The 19,194-nt window shown below is 39.7% G+C and overlaps 1 protein-coding gene across 7 annotated transcripts in view; it reads left to right on the top strand.

Annotated features, from left to right (window-relative positions):
• The window catches only part of rab5aa (RAB5A, member RAS oncogene family, a), a 43,611-nt gene extending 24,723 nt beyond the window's left edge, over positions 1 to 18,888 (top strand). For all 7 annotated transcript variants that reach the window (XM_072508737.1, XM_072508740.1, XM_072508738.1 and 4 more), the window contains 4 exons: positions 4,933 to 5,084; positions 10,019 to 10,141; positions 11,563 to 11,656; positions 17,524 to 18,888. In XM_072508737.1, coding sequence (XP_072364838.1) covers positions 4,933 to 5,084; positions 10,019 to 10,141; positions 11,563 to 11,656; positions 17,524 to 17,639 — 485 coding nt within the window. In that variant the 3' untranslated portion in view covers positions 17,640 to 18,888. The remainder of the gene's footprint in view (positions 1 to 4,932; positions 5,085 to 10,018; positions 10,142 to 11,562; positions 11,657 to 17,523) is intronic.
• The last annotated feature ends 306 nt before the right edge of the window (positions 18,889 to 19,194 follow it).

Genomic DNA, 19,194 nt, shown 5'->3' with positions numbered 1-19,194 from the left:
AATAATTGAGTCACCACGAAAAACCAGAGGCTACTGCGTAACAAGGGATATCCTCTGACTACCTAGCTCAAGAGTCCAGTGCCCAACCCATATACATGTGAGCAGCATGCATAATATAAGAACCATGTTGCCACACATGTCATAGAGCATACCATTGGGGCGTTGAAGCACTACTTCCACTGCCTAGACCTTTCTGGAAGAGTCCTACAGTACTCTTCAGAGTGCATTATATGATTTGTTATGGCTTGCTGCATTCTGCGTAACTTTGATCATGAGAGCAGAGCCCTTGCTGTTATGTACATGGCGAGGAAGGAAGAGCTGGAGGGATCCAGCAAGGTCTGTTTTCCAGTCGGCTGTCCTGATTGACTCATTCTATTGTACAGTTGAACGTAAATATAAACCCAATTCAGCATTGAGTCCCAAACCCCTCTCTTACTGACCATCACAGTGTCCTCTTGGCTCAGTGCCGAGATAAAAATCAGCACAAAACAAGCATTGCAAACCAACTTTATTCAACAAACCCAGCAAACCTGAGCCATTTGTGACAGAGAGGTCACTTGGTAAGCAGTGCAGAAAAATTTATAATGAAGTAGTATTTTCTTTAGAGCTGTTTGATCAGATTAACAGGAAGATTAAATCTGGCTATATCTGTTTACTATTTAGGTCATATTTTACACTACTGCTTAAGCTACTTAAAATAAACACTTATACAACATACAACATTGCCAGCTCTATCCCTTCTTTGCCTCTACCACTAGTATAATTCCATACTTTTTACCTCAAATTGACTAGTTGCAACACAAACCTTGTTGATTTCCTAAGCTGCACCTAAACACCTACTTGCAATCTCCCAACTAGTCCTCAAACTCTGCATGCACATTTCACTATCCATCATGGTAACATCATCAACCTCCATTACCTCTTGTTGCACCAATTCAAAGTTTTATTTTTCCTTTGTCTGCAGGTTAATCCATGACCTTCCTCTGACGCATGGAATCTGTTCCAGTTCCATGCTATGCCAATGGCCTGATCATCTAACTTTGATTCCTTCTCCGTAGGGGTTCTTCATGACCAAGCATCAGTGGCCAGCTCTGAGGAGTTCCTCATGGTCACTTTCTTCAAAAATTTTTTTTTTTTTTTTTTTCTTTTTTTTTCAAACATGCATTTGGTCAATTATACTACTGCTTGGTCTTGCATGTATTTAGAAATTGTTCATATTGTTAAAAGCATTAGGCCTTTTGGGGCAGCACGGTAGCATTGTGGATAGCACAATTGCTTCACAGCTCCAGGGTCCCAGGTTCGATTCCGGCTTGGGCCACTGTCTGTGTGGAGTCTGCACATCCTCCCTGTGTGTGCGTGGGTTTCCTCCGGGTGCTCCGGTCTCCTCCCACAGTCCAAAGATGTGCAGGTTAGGTGGATTGGCCATGATAAATTGCCCTTAGTGTCCAAAATTGCCCTTAGTGTTGGGTGGGGTTACTGGGTTATGGGGATAGGGTGGAGGTGTTGACCTTGGGTAGGGTGCTCTTTCCAAGAGCCGGTGCAGACTCGATGGGCCGAATGGCCTCCTTCTGCACTGTAAATTCTATTTATCAAGCTTCACTCCTCGGGTTTTTCTGTACTGTGACAACATCATCCAATGTTCTTGGGACATCCTGGAGAGCAAAGATAATCCCAGAACATTTGCCTCTTCCAGAATCCTTGACCAACACCTATATTTTGTTTGTAAAGTACAAAGAGCTTATAGATATTTTCATCTTTATAACATGATTAACTGCCTCTGCTGCAGGGCCCCTGAACCTAACCATCTGCTCTCTGCTGCTGGAGCCCGCAGTTGCTCACTCAACAACACCGTGCCTTTTCCTACCTCATCTCGGCTACATATCCTTGACCCTGTTACAATTTAAGTCTTGACTATTCATCTTCACTCTTGGCTCATGCTAGTTGAAATTGGAACTGGTCCCTGTCCTCCCTCTTAACCGAGATAAACACTATCTTTTCTGTCCTTAATAACTACAGCCCATCTTTTCTACTGAAGCCTTTGCTCATCTCCTGCAGCACTCTTTGATTCCCTTTAGTCAGAGTTCCCTTCTCCAGAAAAAGTCCTGACCAAAGCCACAGATCATAGTATCATTATGGCACTGAAGAAGGCAATTTGTTTGCTGTCCATGCAGGGGCTCCAGTCCGTGCTATTCCACTGTCTGTCCACATAGCTCTGCAAGTTGATTTCCCCATGCCTATCCAACCTTTTGGAAATAATTGTCTCTGCTTCCACCACACTTTGTAGGCAGTAAGTTGCAGATCATTGCCACTCATTGCATTGCAGGAACAAGTTCTTCTTCGCATCCCTTGCTCAAAATCTTAAACCTGTGTCCCCTACTCCTTGTACCATCAGCTATAAGCCAATCATTTGTCCCATCAAGTCTGCACCAACCAGCCGAAAGAGCACCAGACCCACTCCCTTGCCATATCCCTATAACCCCACATAACCTTTGGACAACTGTGGGGGAAACGTTTCTTTGTTTAGACCTTATCTAAACCTGACAATCTTGTACACCTCTATCAAATCTTCCCCCAAATTCCCTTTGCTCCAAGGAGAACAACCCCAACGTCTCAACCCGTAACTAAATTCCCTCAACCTAAGGCACATTTCTCCCGTGTACCTTATCGTGGGCCTTCATGTCCTTCCTAAGCTATAACATAATACATTACTCTAGTAATAATAGTTGTGTTTCATCATAACCTATCTGCTTTTGTGTTCAATTTATGAAGCCCAAGATCCTGTATGCTTAGCTAGCTACCCTCTCAAAAGGCCCTCCTCCTTTCAAAGATTTATGCAGATGAATCCCAAGTTCCCCCTCTTCTGCACATTATTTACAACTGTCGCATTAAGTCTATATTACCTCTCCCTATCCCTTCTGCCAAAATACGTCACCTGATACTGTTAAATTCTGTCTGTCACTTGCTTGCCTTTCTGCGAACATATCCATGGCCTGTTGCAGTTGATTGGTATTAGCCTCACTGTTGGTCACCTCTCCCAAGTTTGGTATCAGGGACATTTTGAAATTTTACTCCTGTATTCTAGTATCCAAGTCATTTATATATAATTAAAAAGTTGTGGCTTTTCCAGTTTCTTGGAGAAAAACAAACGCATACTTGCTGATTTTATTTTAATTTTTTTTTTAAATCTGACCTGACTGCTGCCCTCATTCAATGAACCTCAATTTTTTTAACCAACCTTTTTTATGTGGAACTTTGTAAAAGGCTTTCTGAAAATCCATGTATTCAATATCTATTGAATTTCCTACACCTTCTTGTTGATTATCAAAAATTTCAATTAGATTAGTCGAGAATGATGTGCCTTTTACAAACCTGTGCTGATTCTCTTTCAGTAACCTCGCCAAGTATCTATTATTTTTTTCCCCTTATTGATATCAAACTGACACATGCCTATGGTTACTAGGAATATCTTTACACCTTATTGAACAAGGGTTTTATTCTTGACACTTTCCAATCCTCTGGCACCTCCATATCTAGGGAAGATTGGAAGATCTTCCAGTATCTCTGCCCCTGCCCCACTTCCTTCACTTAATGCAAGTCTTCAGGTGTAGGTGACTTATTCACTCCAAGCACAGCCAGCCTTTCCAGTACCTCCTGCCTACTGATTTTCACCCCATCCATTACCTCTACCAGCTCTGCTCCCACTGATATTTGTCCACGTGCTCGTCCTTGGTAAACACTTCTGCAAAGTACTCTTAAGTATTCTAGTCTTGCCCTATGGTTTCTAAGCATATATGACCACCGTTATATTAGGCCCCACATCACCTCTTACTACTTGCTTACTGTTTACACACTGGTAGACAATTTTTGGGTGACATTTTATTCTATTCCCATATTCATCTTTGCCGGTCTTATTTTCCTCTTCACTTCCCCTTTCAACTTATACCTGGCTTCACTTGAAGGATTCCCCTGACAAGTATTACAACTCATCTCTCATCATCAAGAAGCTCTGACTTTGGTTCCACTGTTCGCCATCTTTTGGAATCGACCTAGCCTGTACTTGAAAATATCTTCCTTTTAAAGATCACCCGTTGTTCCATGAGCTCTTTTGGCAATCTGGTTCCTTTTTCCTGGCTAGTTCTCTTCCCATCCCATTAATATTAGCTCTCTTCCAATTTAGAAGTTCTACTTTTGGTTGTTTCTTGATCCTCTTCATTATTAATCTCATCTCTATGATTATGATGATTATAGCCTGAACAGTTACTGTGACCCAGTAAAATGTTATTATAATCTTTGTCACAAGTAGCATCTTTAGCAATTGTAATTAACATTTTGTTAATAGTCTTGCTTTGTAAAGTTCACAGTAATAACTAATTGGAGTGATTACGTAAGCACAGTGGTTAGCACTGTTGCTTCCCAGTGCCGGGGACCCGGGTTCGATTCCCGGCTTGGGTCACTGTCTGTGCGGCGTCTGCACGTTCTCCCCGTGCCTGCGTGGGTTTCCTCTGGGTGCATGCCAAGTAATACTTAATTACTGCTAAAATGAAGCTTTGGAGCTTCACTTGCATCTGCTAAATTGAGATCTGAAAAGCTGCTTTCCAAGTAACTATTTGATTTTCTATTTTGATTTCTATTTCTGTGAATCAGTTTTGTTGATGATGTCAGAAGAAATGGTGGGTGTGACTATCGACTACAAGGTCAGCATTGATGTTGAAGTGCTCCAAGCTGGTTAACTAATCGAGTTGTCAATTAATAAAAATGCTACTTGTAACTATTTTGTTGACAATCACATACATATTCCCAGATTTGAATGCATAATTTTAAATGTGTTAAATACTGGAGCAAAAGCAAACATATTTTGTGTTTTGCTGACAATTTTTGTTTCTGTAGTGTCCATTTCAAAAATATTCAAATTTTTAACTGCAATTGTTTCAGCTGCTTTCCTAACTCAAACTGTCTGCCTGGATGACACAACTGTGAAATTTGAAATATGGGACACAGCAGGACAAGAAAGATATCACAGCTTGGCCCCAATGTACTATCGAGGAGCACAAGCTGCTATAGTGGTATACGACATTACAAATGATGTAAGTGATACAAATGATTACAAACAATTACATTATACAGTTACAGGCCTAATTTTGATGGGAGTGCTTCAAAGAGTTAAGTTGAATGAAAATGTTATTTCCAGTAAATGTACAATATTCAAACTTCATTTCACTGAAGACCTTGGTTCATATAGTGCATTTTGTGACTATCAAGTGCAACTTTCTGTTGGTTGGATGAATGGTGTTAAAGTTCCTCTGTGTGATGTGGGAATCACCAAGTTTGAGGAGACGATTGAGATATTATCTGCTGGCCTGCCAATTGGAAACAAAAAGCTAGAGAGATTTTTAATTAGTAGAACTCTAAGTAAATGGGTAGTGTTTGCTGGTGTTATGGGCCAGGGTTTAAAGAATCCCAAAGTGTATCATGGAGTTCACCTGACCCAAACTTTCAATAGATTGTCGTATGGGGAGCACACGGGCTTACTCTACAGGTATGGTACAGCAGAAAATGGACCAGTGGTTTTTAAAACAAAACAATGTTTATTCTATGAACTCAAGATAACCTTTCTAAAGTGAACATCTTAGCAACCAGTAAATCAAATACACCCCCCAAAGAATACAACACTAAATAACCTGTATGCTGTCCTTTTACCATCCAAAAGACTTAACAAACTTCAAACAGGAGCACATTAGGGTTTACATTCGAGACTGAAAACATTTATAATTCTTCTGAATTCACCAAATGATTAAGAGATAGTCCTTCATGGCAGAGATCAATAGCAGTGCAGCTCACAGACACACCCAAGCTTTCTCAAACTGAAACTAAAAAAGCGAAGTGGCACTCAGCTCCACCCACACTCTGACATCACTCCAGCAACATGAGCAGCTCCATTTCTTAAAGGTACATTTCTTCAACACCCATTTCTTAAAGGGTACTCTCACATGACACTGGGGCATCTGTAGAATAGCAGGAAGTTTTGAACTGAAAATGAAGTATGGTAATTTCAGTGCTTTAAAGAATTTGTTACATACATTACATATGAAACATACATTATATAGATGCAGGGATAAAAATATGACTAGATTGATAGCTATATGAAAGTAAGGATTTCTCCCCAAATCATGCTTATCCTGCTGATTACAGACCTGCAACTGGTTTATCTTGTTCTTTTTCCCCCCTAAATTTTCCATTGCTCATTTCTTAAAGGGGGCAAGGGTGTAGGTTCAGGGATTTTGTCCATTGTATTTTCCATGTCTTTCATAGGATGTGGATGTTGCTGGCAAAGCCAGCATTTGTTGCTAATCCCTAATTGCCCTTGAATTGAGTTCTTTACTAGACCATTTCAGAGGCAGTTAAGAGTCCGTCATCTGTAGGTCAGACCAGGTGAAACCAACAGATTTCTTTTAAAGGACATCAGTAAACCAGATGGAACTTACTTTATAGCAATTTTTATTAGTTTTTCACATCCAGAGTTAATTGAATTCAAAATGTACTAGCTACCATGGTGTTATTGGAGCCCATGTCCCAGAGTATTAGCCTAGGCCACCGGATTACAAGTCCAGTGACATTACTGCTATGCTGCTGCCTCCCCATATTTTATGTAGCAATATAGTTTTGTCCATTGAAAGATTTTTATTTTTAAAAAATAATTATTGACAGCACTGAGGCTGCCTGATTGGGCCACCTTCACTGCTGGAGTGCCCTTTTGACATTTTTGATGATGCAGATCTTTTAAGATTCAATACAGTTGGGTGAACCCCCTCCAAATCTCTCAATCACTCGAGTTGTCCTGTCTTGGATTGGCTATGGATGCAAATTTCTTGGCATGATTTTTTGAAACTCCCTGGCTTAAAAGATCTCTGAGTAAAGCAGAGTCACTTGTAGGATTTCAATGCAAACAAAAACTTGCATGTCTTTAGAAATGCCAAAATAGTTAAGCGGTCCATTACTTATAGAAGGAACTCTTTGACCAGAATACTACAACTACTTTCTCTGACTTCCAACTTTTATTTTTCTCGATATTGCAGTTAATTTTGTTTTTCTTGCTTTTGTTCCATTTTTATTTATTTTCCGACACTGATTTATTCAAGTTTGTGTTGGAAGAATTAATATTTGAATGGTTTATTAAATTTGCAGTGGTAACTGAATATTTTTGGAAACCTGTATTATAGACAAGTAGGAAAAGTCAGGAGGACTTAAATTGCTAAACTGCAAAATTGAGCAGAAGTCTGATGGTGTATCTGAATAAACTAATTTTATGAAAATGTGTAGATGTGAGTAGCATCCTTATCTACACCCTAAGCATTCATTTGACTTGAAATAGATACCGATATTTGTGTTGAATCTTTTTTTTTAATTTAGAGTGGCAAATTCTATTTTTTCTCCCAATTCAGGGCAATTTAGAGTGGCCAATCCACCTACCCTGTACATCTTTGGGTTGTTTTGAATCTTGAGGTATTGAGTCAACTGGCAATCATCATACTGTTTATCCAATTTGGTATTTTTGAAAATTTGGATTAGAAATATTTTTAGAGTACCCAATTCATTTTTCCAATTAAGGGGCAATTTAGCATGGCCAATTCACCTGCCCTGCACATCTTTGGATTGTAGGGGCGAAACCCGCGCAAGCACTGGGAGAATGTGCAAACTCCACACTGACCGTAACCCAGAGCCGTGATCGAACCTGGGACCTCGGTGCCGTGAGACAGCAGTGCTAACCACTGCACCACCGTGCTGTCCCCGGATTAGAAATTTCTGATGTAATATCTAACTTTACATTTCTGAAAATATTGCAGGGATAAGTGTGTTTTTACAAGTTCCGGGCAAGTTTTTGCATGTCAGAATGCTGCATTGGACCTTGGGAGTGTTGAAGCCATTTTGTTGTCAGGAGTTTTTTTTTTTTAGCTTCTCTCTTCGGGTGCCTTGGTTTGGAGGGTGTATAATCTGTTTGGCAATATTTGCACGTTTTCTACATTCTCTTCTATATTATGCAAGTTGCAGGATAATCATGGCCGTCTTCGAACTAGAAATTTGAAGTCAACTATTGCACCCTTTGGAAGTTCATCTTGTATATTTGTCACTTTGGAATCATTGTTCTTGTATCAGCCCTATTTTTTTTTTTCTTTCAAAATGAATTGTGATCCCCTGTTCTGTATTTTCAATTTAGTTCAGTCATTTTATTCTATTTTGTATATCATTTATGATCTTAGAATTTACAGTGCAAAAGGAGGTCAGTCGGCCCATCGAGTCTGCACGGCCGTTGGAAAGAACACCCTACCCAAGCCCACACCTCCACCCTATCCCAGTAACCCCACCCAACATTTTTGGACACTCCACGGTAATTTAGCATGGCCAATCCACCTAACCTGCACATCTTTGGAAAGTGGGAGGAAACCAGAGCACCTGGAGGAAACCCACGCAGACACTGGGAGAACGTGTAGACTCCGCACAGACAGTGAACTAAGCCTGGAATCGAACCTGGGACCTTGGAGCTGTGAAGCAACTGGGCTAACCACAATGCCACCGTGCTGCCTCTTGTATGTCTCAAGATTATCTTGCAAGGTTGAAAAGCACATATTTTTGCTGCTTTCCTTATAATTCACCTCTCAACACCAAGGGTCAGTGTCATGGGCTCTTTACTGCATCAACTCTTTAGGGTCTCCCTTGTATTTTGGTCTCCTTATTTAAGGAAGGGTGTAAATGAATTGGGGACAGTTCAGAGGAGGTTTACTCAATTGATCTAATTGAGTGGGTTGTCTTAGGAAAGGTTAGATAGCCCAGGCATGTTTCCACTGGAGTCTAGAGGAGTTAGGGTGACTTGATGTAAGATCCTGAACAATCCTAAGGTAGATGTGGAAATAATGTTTCCACTTGTGTGTCCAAAAGTAGGGAACACTGTTTCAAAATTAGGGGATGGCCTGTGCACAAGTGTTTTTCTGAGGGTTGTGCAACTTTGGAACTCGGCCCCAGAAGGTGGTGAGGTCATTGAATATTTTCGAGGTGGAGGTGGATGAATTTTTATTAAGCAAGGGAATCAAAGGTTATTGGTGATGGATGGGAATGTGGAATTTGAAACTAGAGTAGATCAACCATGATCTTCTTGAATGGCAGGGCATGCTTGAGGGGCTGAATAGCTTTATGTTGGTGCAAATACAGAATCCTCAATCAAATAACGGATTCTTTAATATTTTTAAGCAAAACAGTAGGTGTTAAAATTTCCTTTATTTTGAATTGAAACTACCTAAAAAGCCAGTTGCACTGTTATGCACTATTGCAACTTGCACAATTTGCTGCACTGTATAAATCAGTGACTTTCAGAGCTGCCTCCTTTCACAGCTGGATTATCTCAACATGTAGAATTTTTTAAATTCTAGTTCAAAATTTAAAAAGCTTTATGTTGGAGAAATCTCTGCATTAAACCTTGCTTTTTGTGGTATTTAGCAAAACTTCAAATTTTCCCCATTAAAATAGACATAACTGCCTATACACAGCCTTATTGTAGGTAAAAGAAAATCCATAAACAAGCAATGAGTCACAAGAAGGTCCTTTCAACAAGCAGACTATGCCATTTGGCTTCATGTTAAGATTACGCTTTCGTTAATATCTGATAGCCTGCGCGGGTGATTTAAACTGCTTTTGGTCATCAGAAAAGCTTTAGGTGGTAGTTTCTGGGTACACACAATTAAGCCCCTCTATTACAAATGTGTTTGCCTGCGCAAATATAATTGTACAGAATTGCAGTTCACTGCCCCAAAACTTCACTTATCCGTGATTTAGAATGTTGAATTCTCGCCTTTCCCACATAGTGTGCACTGCACATGTGCTGACTCTGCGTATGTGCAAGTTAATCGTTTGCAATTTTGCACTTCTGAGAATTTACAGGAATGGACCCCCCCCAATCTGCGCAACTGTCCACCCATTGTTTGGCATTAAAAGTTCCTCATGTTCACTATTTCCTTTTGTCAATTTGCAGGATACTTTTGTACGGGCCAAGAATTGGGTTAAGGAGCTTCAGAGGCAAGCAAGTCCTAACATTGTAATAGCTTTAGCAGGGAACAAGGCTGATCTTGCTAACAAGAGAGCAGTAGAGTTCCAGGTTTGTAAACTATGAGCAATCTCTACTGTGTGCGGTAAAAATGTTTTCAAAACAGGTGGCATGGTGCACCGAAAATGGTTTGTAAAGTTCATCTTTCACACTTGTGACTAACAGTTTATGATTTAATTAGTAATTTGAAATCTAAACTGGCAGCTGTTAATCTCCTCAGAAAAAACATGTTTTCCATAGTACCTATTTGAGTTTGAGCCTCCCATTGATCTTTCTCTGATTCAATTGCCACAGTTGCTCCTGTAAGCAGTCTAATCTTTTTATCTGATGGAAGTTGATTCTCACTGCTCAGTAGAGACTTGTGTGACATGAACCAGATATTTATCTTCTCACGTACCACTTCACCTCCCTGAAGGAAAGCCAAGCAAACATTTGGTGATGTGAGGCTTGATGAATTATAAAACTGCTTTATTTCAAACATATGAAAAATACAGAAATTAACTGCTTTTCTGCTGCTCTAATGAGACCTATTGCAGCTGGGCAACGAGGTGTCCAAGCTCCGTGTCTTATCAGCAGCCAAATAATCACCTTGGAGAAATAATTCCGGGAACGTCTCTGGACCCCCCCCACCCAAAAGCAATCAAATACTTGAGATGTTTGGTCTTCAGCAACAGCCACAACTGTCTTGCTTTCAACTTCAACCACTGGAATTTTGCCCTCACAATCCTAATTAATTTCATTTTAACTTGGTGCCACACTCCAGTCAAAATCTGCCGCAATGCCTATCAGTCACTCACCATCCCTGGAATGGCAGCTGTTGTTCCCGTGTTTGGACCAAATAAGGAGGCCTGGAGCTGAGTGGCCTTTACTGAGTCAAATTAAATATTGAAGATCAGGTGATTGGTGAGTAAGTGTTGCTTAAAAGCACTGCGGTCAATTCCTTCTAACGATTTGCTGATCATTGGGACTAGGTTAACGGGACCAATTGACAGGGTTGGCTTTGTCCTATTGAACAGTTTTCCTTCTTAGTAAATGCTAATGTTGTGATTTGGTCAGTTAATCCATTGCATTAATTGTCCAAGTAGCACTGACAGCAGTGTACCTCAAAATGAGTTGCTGCTTTGTGGAGAATGAAGGTGAGGGTAAAAAGAAATAATGGCTACACTGACCTAAGAAGCTTTAATTCAAAACTGTTAGTAATAGCGTGGTTTTTTATATGATTGGCATAAATGTTCTACTGCTTGAGTATTGAATCTCTTTTTGACGCTGCCGAATTTATGTATCCCTAATGTCCACAAGAATGGCATTCTCAAGTGTTTACTGCAGACCACGTTACACAAAGAAATACTTGTTCTGTGTGGAAAAACTGGATGTATTCCAATTGTGCCATTTTGAAAAGGATGAGATAGTTGCTGTAGTCCTGCAGACAGGCTCCAAGAAAACTGCTTTCTAATTAATTGATCTGTTTATAGGAAGCACAGTCCTATGCAGATGACAACAGCTTATTATTCATGGAGACATCTGCAAAGACTTCAATTAATGTGAATGAAATATTTTTGGCAATAGGTAAGCTTGATCACATTGAAATTGACTTCCATAATTGCAGCTTGCAGCAATAAAATTTCATTTAAAAACTGCATTTGCATATAAAGTAATGGAATAAAAGCTGCTTCTGTACGTTTCTGGGCAGTTTCAGGAATGTATAAACCATGTAATTTGATTCATTTATTTATATATCTTCTCACTAAATGAGAGTAGCCATTAAACCAAATGCAAAATAGTGTGGATACTTAAGTGTGAAATAAAAATGAAATGTTAGAAACCTGCAGCAGGACTGTAGAGAGAGGTACTGGGTTAATGCTTCTAGTCAATTACCTGAACTGGAAGCTGCTTGGAGATGGAAAGCTTTTATCGGTGTAGAGTAGGGTACAGGTGTAGGCAAAGAGCAATAGGAAAAGCTCTTTTGTTAGGGTAGAGAGCAAGGATAATTAAAATAACAAGGGATAATGAAGCAAGGCAATAATGAGATGCGTATGGGAACAAAAGATAAATTCCGAAGTGGAGATGGTTACAATAGAATAAAGCAAAGGGAAGCATGGAAAACCTGCCTAAAAACTTCCATGACCGAGGAATGTGGTGGAAGAAAAGCAGGTAGACCCAAGGGGTTTGAAATACCCTGACAATCATATCAATAGAGGATCCGCACCCCAAATACTAGTCCATACTGTATTTTCTTTCAGTGGCTCTGGTGCCACCATTCTTGCTGCCTAATAGAATTAAGGCCTAAAGTTGTTAAGCTCAAGTGTTTCAGCTAGATGATGCAAGTGTCTTGTAGAAAGATTAATTCCTTTATACTAAGCACTTGTACATTCTAACTTATTTGTCATCTGAAAGTTTCTGACGTTTTCAACAAACACATTTTTATTTGATTTGCCTGTTTCGCTATTTCATTCTTTTTCTACATTCTTTCTTTATCTTCCTTTCTTTTGAAGGATGGTTCAACGAACAAAATTTTATTTGGTTTTCTTGTTTCGCTATTACATTCTTTTTCTCCATTCTTTATCTTCCTTTCTGTCGAAGGATGGTTGAAAAAGGAAAGTCTTAAGTGTTAAATATAAAATAAAAGCAGAAAATGCTGCACATAGTCAGCAATTCCAGTCAGCATCTGTGGAAAGCAACAATAATGTTTCCAATTGGCCTAACGAACATTCAAAATGGAAGAAGTAGATCATTTGGCCCCTTGAGCCTGCTCCACCATTCAGCAAGATCGTGGCTGACCTGTTTGTGCTTGGGAGTTCGACATTCCCATCTACCTGCGACAACCTTTGATTCCCTTGCCTAATAAAAAACTATCTACCGTTGCACACACAAAAGGAAACATCCTTTCCATGCTTCCCTTGTCAAGACCATTCAGGATCTTGCATGCATAATCAAGTCACCCCTCATTCTTCTAAACACCAATAGAAACAAGCCCAACCTATCCACATAAGACATCCTGCTTATTCCAGGTATCAATCTAGTGAACCGCCAAAGCATAATATCCTTCCTTTATGTTCAATTTCTCTTGTAATAAAGGATAATGATCCATTAGCCTTGATTGCATGCTGTACTTGCATATATTTTTTGAAGATTCATCACGAAAACATACAGCTTCTGAAGTCGTTCTCCATTTTAAATCGTACTATACTTTTTGTCCTGCCAAAGTGAATAACTACATTTTCCCCTCGTACCCCATCTGCCAAATATTTTCCCACTCACTCAACCTCTCAACATATATCCTTATGTCCTCTTCACAGACTTTCCTCCCTGTCTATGTATCGTCTGAAAATCTAGCTACCATTCCTTCAATCTTCCTTCACTTCCCCCATCTAAGTAATTGATGTAACTTGTAAAAGGTTGAAATCCCAGCACAAATACCTGGTGGGACTCCACTCATTTCATCCTGTCAATCAGAAAGAGGCCCATTTATGCATACTGTTTTCTCCATCCAATCTTCTATCCTGCACACCATTATCTTTTTTCCACAACCTTATCAAATGCATTCTGGAAATCCAAGCACAGCATGTATGCAGGCTCCCCTTGATCCACAGCACATGTTACTCCTTCAAAACATTCCAATAATTTGGTTAAATCTATTTTTCGTGTTTGTACATTCTCCTCATGTCTGTGTGGGTTTCAACCCCACAACCCAAAAGATGTGCAGGGTAGGTGGAATGGCCACACTAAATTGCCCCTTAATTGGAAAAAAGTAATTGGGGACTCTTAAATTTTTTCTTTAATTACTTTTCGTTCAAAATGTGCTGACACCTCCCGATTACCTTGAGATTTTCTAAATACCCAGCTACAACCTCAATGATTCTAACAACTTCCCCACGACAGACGTCGAGCTTACTGGCCAATAGTTTCCAGTAGCCTGCCTCCCTCCTTTCTTGCATCGGGGGGGGGGGGAGGGGTTATATTTGTTGTTTTCGAGTCTGATGGAGCCGTTTAAAAAATCTAGCAAATTTTGGAAAATTAACACCACATCTATCTCGTTAGCCACCTCCTTTAAGAGCTAGGATTGAGTCCACCAGGACCAAGAAACATTTCAGCCCGCAGTTCCATCAGTTTTCTTCGAACTGCTTCCCTAGTGATTGCAATCTCACCAAGTTCTTCTCTCCCTTCCACCTCCTGATTTACTGCTATTATTGGAGTGGTTTTTTGTATCCTTGATATTGAACACAAGCAAAATATTTTATCCGCCAGTGCCTTGTTATGCACTATTCACTCCCAGTGTCACTCTCTAGAGGATTGGATTGGATTTGTTTATTGTCACGTGTACCGAGGTACAGTGAAAAGTATTTTTCTGCAAGCAGCTCGACAGATCATTAAGTACATGAGAAGAAAAGGGAATTAAAGAAAATACATAATAGGGCAACACAACATATACAATGTAACTACATAAGCACTGGCATCGGATGAAGCATACAGGGTGTAGTGTTAATGAGGTCAGTCCATAAGAGGGTCATTTAAGAGTCTGGTGACAGTGGGGAAGAAGCTGTTTTTGAGTCTGTTCGTGCGTGTTCTCAAACTTCTGTATCTCCTGCCCGATGGAAGAAGTTGGAAGAGTGAGTAAGCCGGGTGGGAGGGATCTTTGATTATGCTGCCCACTTTCCCCAGGCAGCGGGAGGTGTAGATGGAGTCAATGGATGGGAGGCAGGTTTGTGTGATGGACTGGGCGGTGTTCACGACTCTCTGAAGTTTCTTGTGGTCCTGGGCCGAGTAGTTGCCATACCAGGCTGTGATGCAGCCTGATAGGATGCTTTCTATGGTGCATCTGTAAAAGTTGGTAAGAGTCAATGTGGACATGCCGAATTTCCTGAGGAAGTATAGGCGCTGTTGTGCTTTCTTGGTGGTAGCGTCGACGTGGGTGGACCAGGACAGATTTTTGGAGATGTGCACCCCTAGGAATTTGAAACTGTTAACCATCTCCACCTCGGCCCCGTTGATGCTGACAGGGGTATGTACAGTACTTTGCTTCCTGACGTCAAATACCAGCTCTTTAGTTTTGCTGGCATTGAGGGAGAGATTGTTGTCGCTACACCACTCCACTAGGTTCTCTATCTCCCTCCTTTTAAATACTGTAGAAACTCTTGTATTTGTTTTTACATTTCTAGCCAGCTTCCCCTCATACTCCAATTTCTTTCTCCCAGTTTAACCTTTCAATCCTTCTGTTGTTCTTTATACTCTGACCAATCATCTGTCCTGCCACTCTTCTTTGCAGCTATATGCTTTTTCCATGCGCTTGATGCTTTCCTTAACTTATTTAGTTAATCATGGATTGTGGGTCCTCCCATTAGAATAATTCTTTATCGTAAGAATGTACTTGAACTGATTATTCTGCATTATCCCCTTATGTCTGCTAGTGCTTCGCTATTGATCCAGCCTAGTATCCCAGTTCACCTTGAGCTCGCTCAGCTTCATGTCCAAATAGTTGCCCTTATTCAAGTTTAAATTACTAGTCTTGGATCCACTCTTCTCCCTTCCAAACTGGATTTAAAATTCAATCATTGTGGTCGCTACCACTGAGGTACTTCTTTTATCCTGAGGTCATTAATCCTGTCATAATACCAAGTTTAATATGGCTTTTAAAGTAACATCATTGCAGTGTTAATGTAAGCCTCCTTGTGACAAAGATTATTTTTTAAAAAATGACCTGCCCTTTGGTTCCAGAATCCTACTGCCAGTCTGATTTTTCCAGTTTATATGTCGATTGAAATCACCCATGATTATTACTGTGCTTTTATCATAAGCATCTGATATTTCTTCTTGTATACTTTGTCCTACATTGTGTTAACTGTTAAGAGGGCCGGTAGACCTCTTCCATGAGTGATCTCTTTCCCCGACAATTCCTCATCTCCACCCAAACCGATTCTAATTCCTGATCATCTGCACCAAGGTCATCTCTAATTAATGCACCTGTGCCATCTTTGATTAACAGCGCTACCCCTTCACCTTTACCTAGCTTCCTACGCTTCTCAAATATCATGTCCCCCCTCAATATTCAGATCAAATCCTTGCCGTCCTGCAGCCACATCTCTAATTGCTATCAGATCATATTTACTTCAATGTGCGCTATCCATTCATTTACATTGAATGCTGCACACATTTAGGTACAGAACCTTTAGTTTTTTCTTTTTGTTATCTTTGTAGCATCTTGTTTTGACAGTTGATGCGTTCTTTGGTTTCTTTTTAATCCCTTCCTGCCATTCTCTGACACTCGAGTCCCATTTTATTATTTTGCTCTCCTGCTTTGACTATTCCTTGATGTGCTGCATCTACCCAAGCTTGATCCATCACCCATCTTCCCCTTTTGTTTAGTTTAAAGCCCTGTCTACTTCCCCAGTATTGCGGTCGCTGAAACACTGGTTCAAACACTGTTCAGTTATAGACCGTCCCAATGGTACATTCCCCACATTCCCCAGTACTGAGGCCAGTGCCCCACAAACTGGAACCAACTTCTCCTACACCAGTTTTTGAGCAATGCATCAGTGTCACCATTCCTATTTACCTTATGACAATTTGCACAATGCTTGGGTAATAATCCAGAGATTTATTACCTTTTGAGGTTCTGCTTAATTTGGTGCCTAACTCCTCATACTGACTCTGCAGTGCGCCCCCCCCCCCAAAGAAAACCCACTTCAGTTCCTCTCTAGTGCTGCGCAAAAGTCCCAAAACCTGGCATCGGGCAGGCAATACAGCCATTTGAACTACCGCTCTCTGCTGCAGAGAACAGTGTCAATCCCCCCTTACGTCCCTTGTATTGAGCACTTAACAGCCAATCAACTTACTAGTTTCTGGTGAAGTCCCAGCTGCATTTAATTCCACTGCTGACTCCCAGTAAGTGAAATGGTGCACTCCTCCGCTCCAACTCCCAGCAAGGTCGTTTGCACTGCAATCCCTCTGCTGTTCCTTGGCTCCCGACAGTCTTCCGCAACTCCATGCCAACTCTTAATTCTGACTTTTCATCAGAACTAGAAAAATTGAGATGTAATGTGTTTTGTCATCCAAAAATAAAAGGGGGTAGAGGTTATAATCTGAAATTGTTGAACTGAGTCTGGAAAATTGTGAAGTGTATAATTGAAAATGAGATGCTGTTTCTCAAGCTTGCATTGAGCTTCTTTGGAACAGTGTAGCAGTCTGAGGACAGATGCCAGGGGGTTGGATAGAGAATTAAGATAGGCTTTGATAGGTTTCCGATAGTTTTGGCTCTGCACCAGAGCACTAGTTTAGGACCATCAATGGAGAGATTTGAAATTCAGCATTCTGACTGGGTAGGAATGTGGTGCATTCAAATAACAAAGTTATTTTGAGCAGAAATACTGAAACATTCTCATTGATGAGGCCCAGGAAATGAACTGTTAAGACTTTAATCTACAATCTCATCCTTGCAGCAAAGAAATTGCCTAAGAATGAGCCTCAGAATACAGGACCAAACAGTGGAAGAAGCAGAGGAGTAGATCTTCATGAACCCACCCAACAGACGAAGAGCCAGTGCTGTAGTAACTAGGCCTGTTTCTAATGCAATTCCATTTCCAAGTATCCCCTCACTACTGCTTTGTAATGGAAAACCCGGTGGGTTAACAGATGACCCTCAACAATTTCAAAATTTAAAGCAAAAGCATATAGTTACATTTCTAATACAAGATTTATGTCTTAACTTTTAAAATGTAATGTGCTCTTCTCTTCAGTTGGTAGATGCATGCATCGCTCAATACAAGCATAAATTTTGCCTTCTGTCGGGATGAACTAATGACAAATTAATGAAACTTTAACCTGCTAAATTGGTTCAATTTAAATTTGTACTATTGACTGTATCCAATTGTTAACAAAGAGGTGACCATTTGGTTAATGCTTCTTAAATATTTATATTGGATGTACGGTATATTAAAGCCAACATAATCAAATTATTTATTGGAAATAACTTTAAAATGTTCAGTTTCATTCAGAAATCTGGTCTGCAGATAGAATTATAAAGGAATTGAACTCTATTTTGGCAGGTTGTTCTGTAAAAGCTGTACCACTCCTTGCACTAATATTTTCTTGTGTATATTCCCTCAATATCATTACTTTGCGATTTACTGAGGTCCATTTCTTGTAAATAGGGTATTACGACTTGGTCTGCATTTACTTATCAGACTGCTCTGGTAGGAATGCCATACTGAAAAAATCATTAAAATACAGAACTAATTGAAGTAGATCACATGATTTGCTCTAGAAGGATTATGAAACCTTTTAATTATGATATAAATATGACAGAGCACTCTACAAATGTATGTACTGTAAGTAATGACCGTGTATTCCTTCAGTAATTTCCCAAATTCCCAAATGTGTATTCTTTTGTTACAGGATGTTTTTCTTTTTCCATTGTAATCCACAATTTTTGTAGTTAGTTGCAGTACTGTGGACACATCTTCTAAAAGGTGAATTATCTGATAAACCAATAGCACAACAGGTTAAAAACATTTATGGCATTGCATTAAGATGAAGCATCTAGCAAAAGGAGCAAGGGTAATGGCTTTACATTTAACAACGGGCAAACTAATGATTGAATTTTTAAAAATGCAATAATCAAGATAGTCATGATCTGATATGTAAACTCTTCCTCCTTTGACTGAATCCATGTGAATTCAATGTTTCAGAACTAAAATTAACATTTAACGGTTTTTGTATTTATTCACCTGTTAGAAATTGGACGCCTCTAATCAATTTGTTAAAATATACATGTAAATAAAAATATTCAAAATGTTGATGTTAAATCATTTTGAAAAATTTCTGAACTGTTATGTTAGAAGTATATTAAATCTGTCAAACATCCATGACTCATTTTCAAATATGATATGACCTGAAACTTAAAGTTGTCAATACACGATAGAATGATAGAACTTTGAGATTCCTTCAGCTTAAAATGTTGATAAAGGATATTTAAATATTTTCAATGGTTTGAAGTCAAAGGAAGCTACTTGGCAAACTGACACCCTGCTCCATTTTTTACATTCATTCTGATGAAATTAAAAGCAGAGCAAATTCAATCTTGTCATTTACTATCCCATCAATCTCCCCTT

Source organism: Scyliorhinus torazame, chromosome 6, assembly GCF_047496885.1.
Source record: "Scyliorhinus torazame isolate Kashiwa2021f chromosome 6, sScyTor2.1, whole genome shotgun sequence".
NCBI lineage: Eukaryota > Metazoa > Chordata > Chondrichthyes > Carcharhiniformes > Scyliorhinidae > Scyliorhinus > Scyliorhinus torazame.
This window is presented reverse-complemented; position numbering and strand designations above follow the sequence as displayed.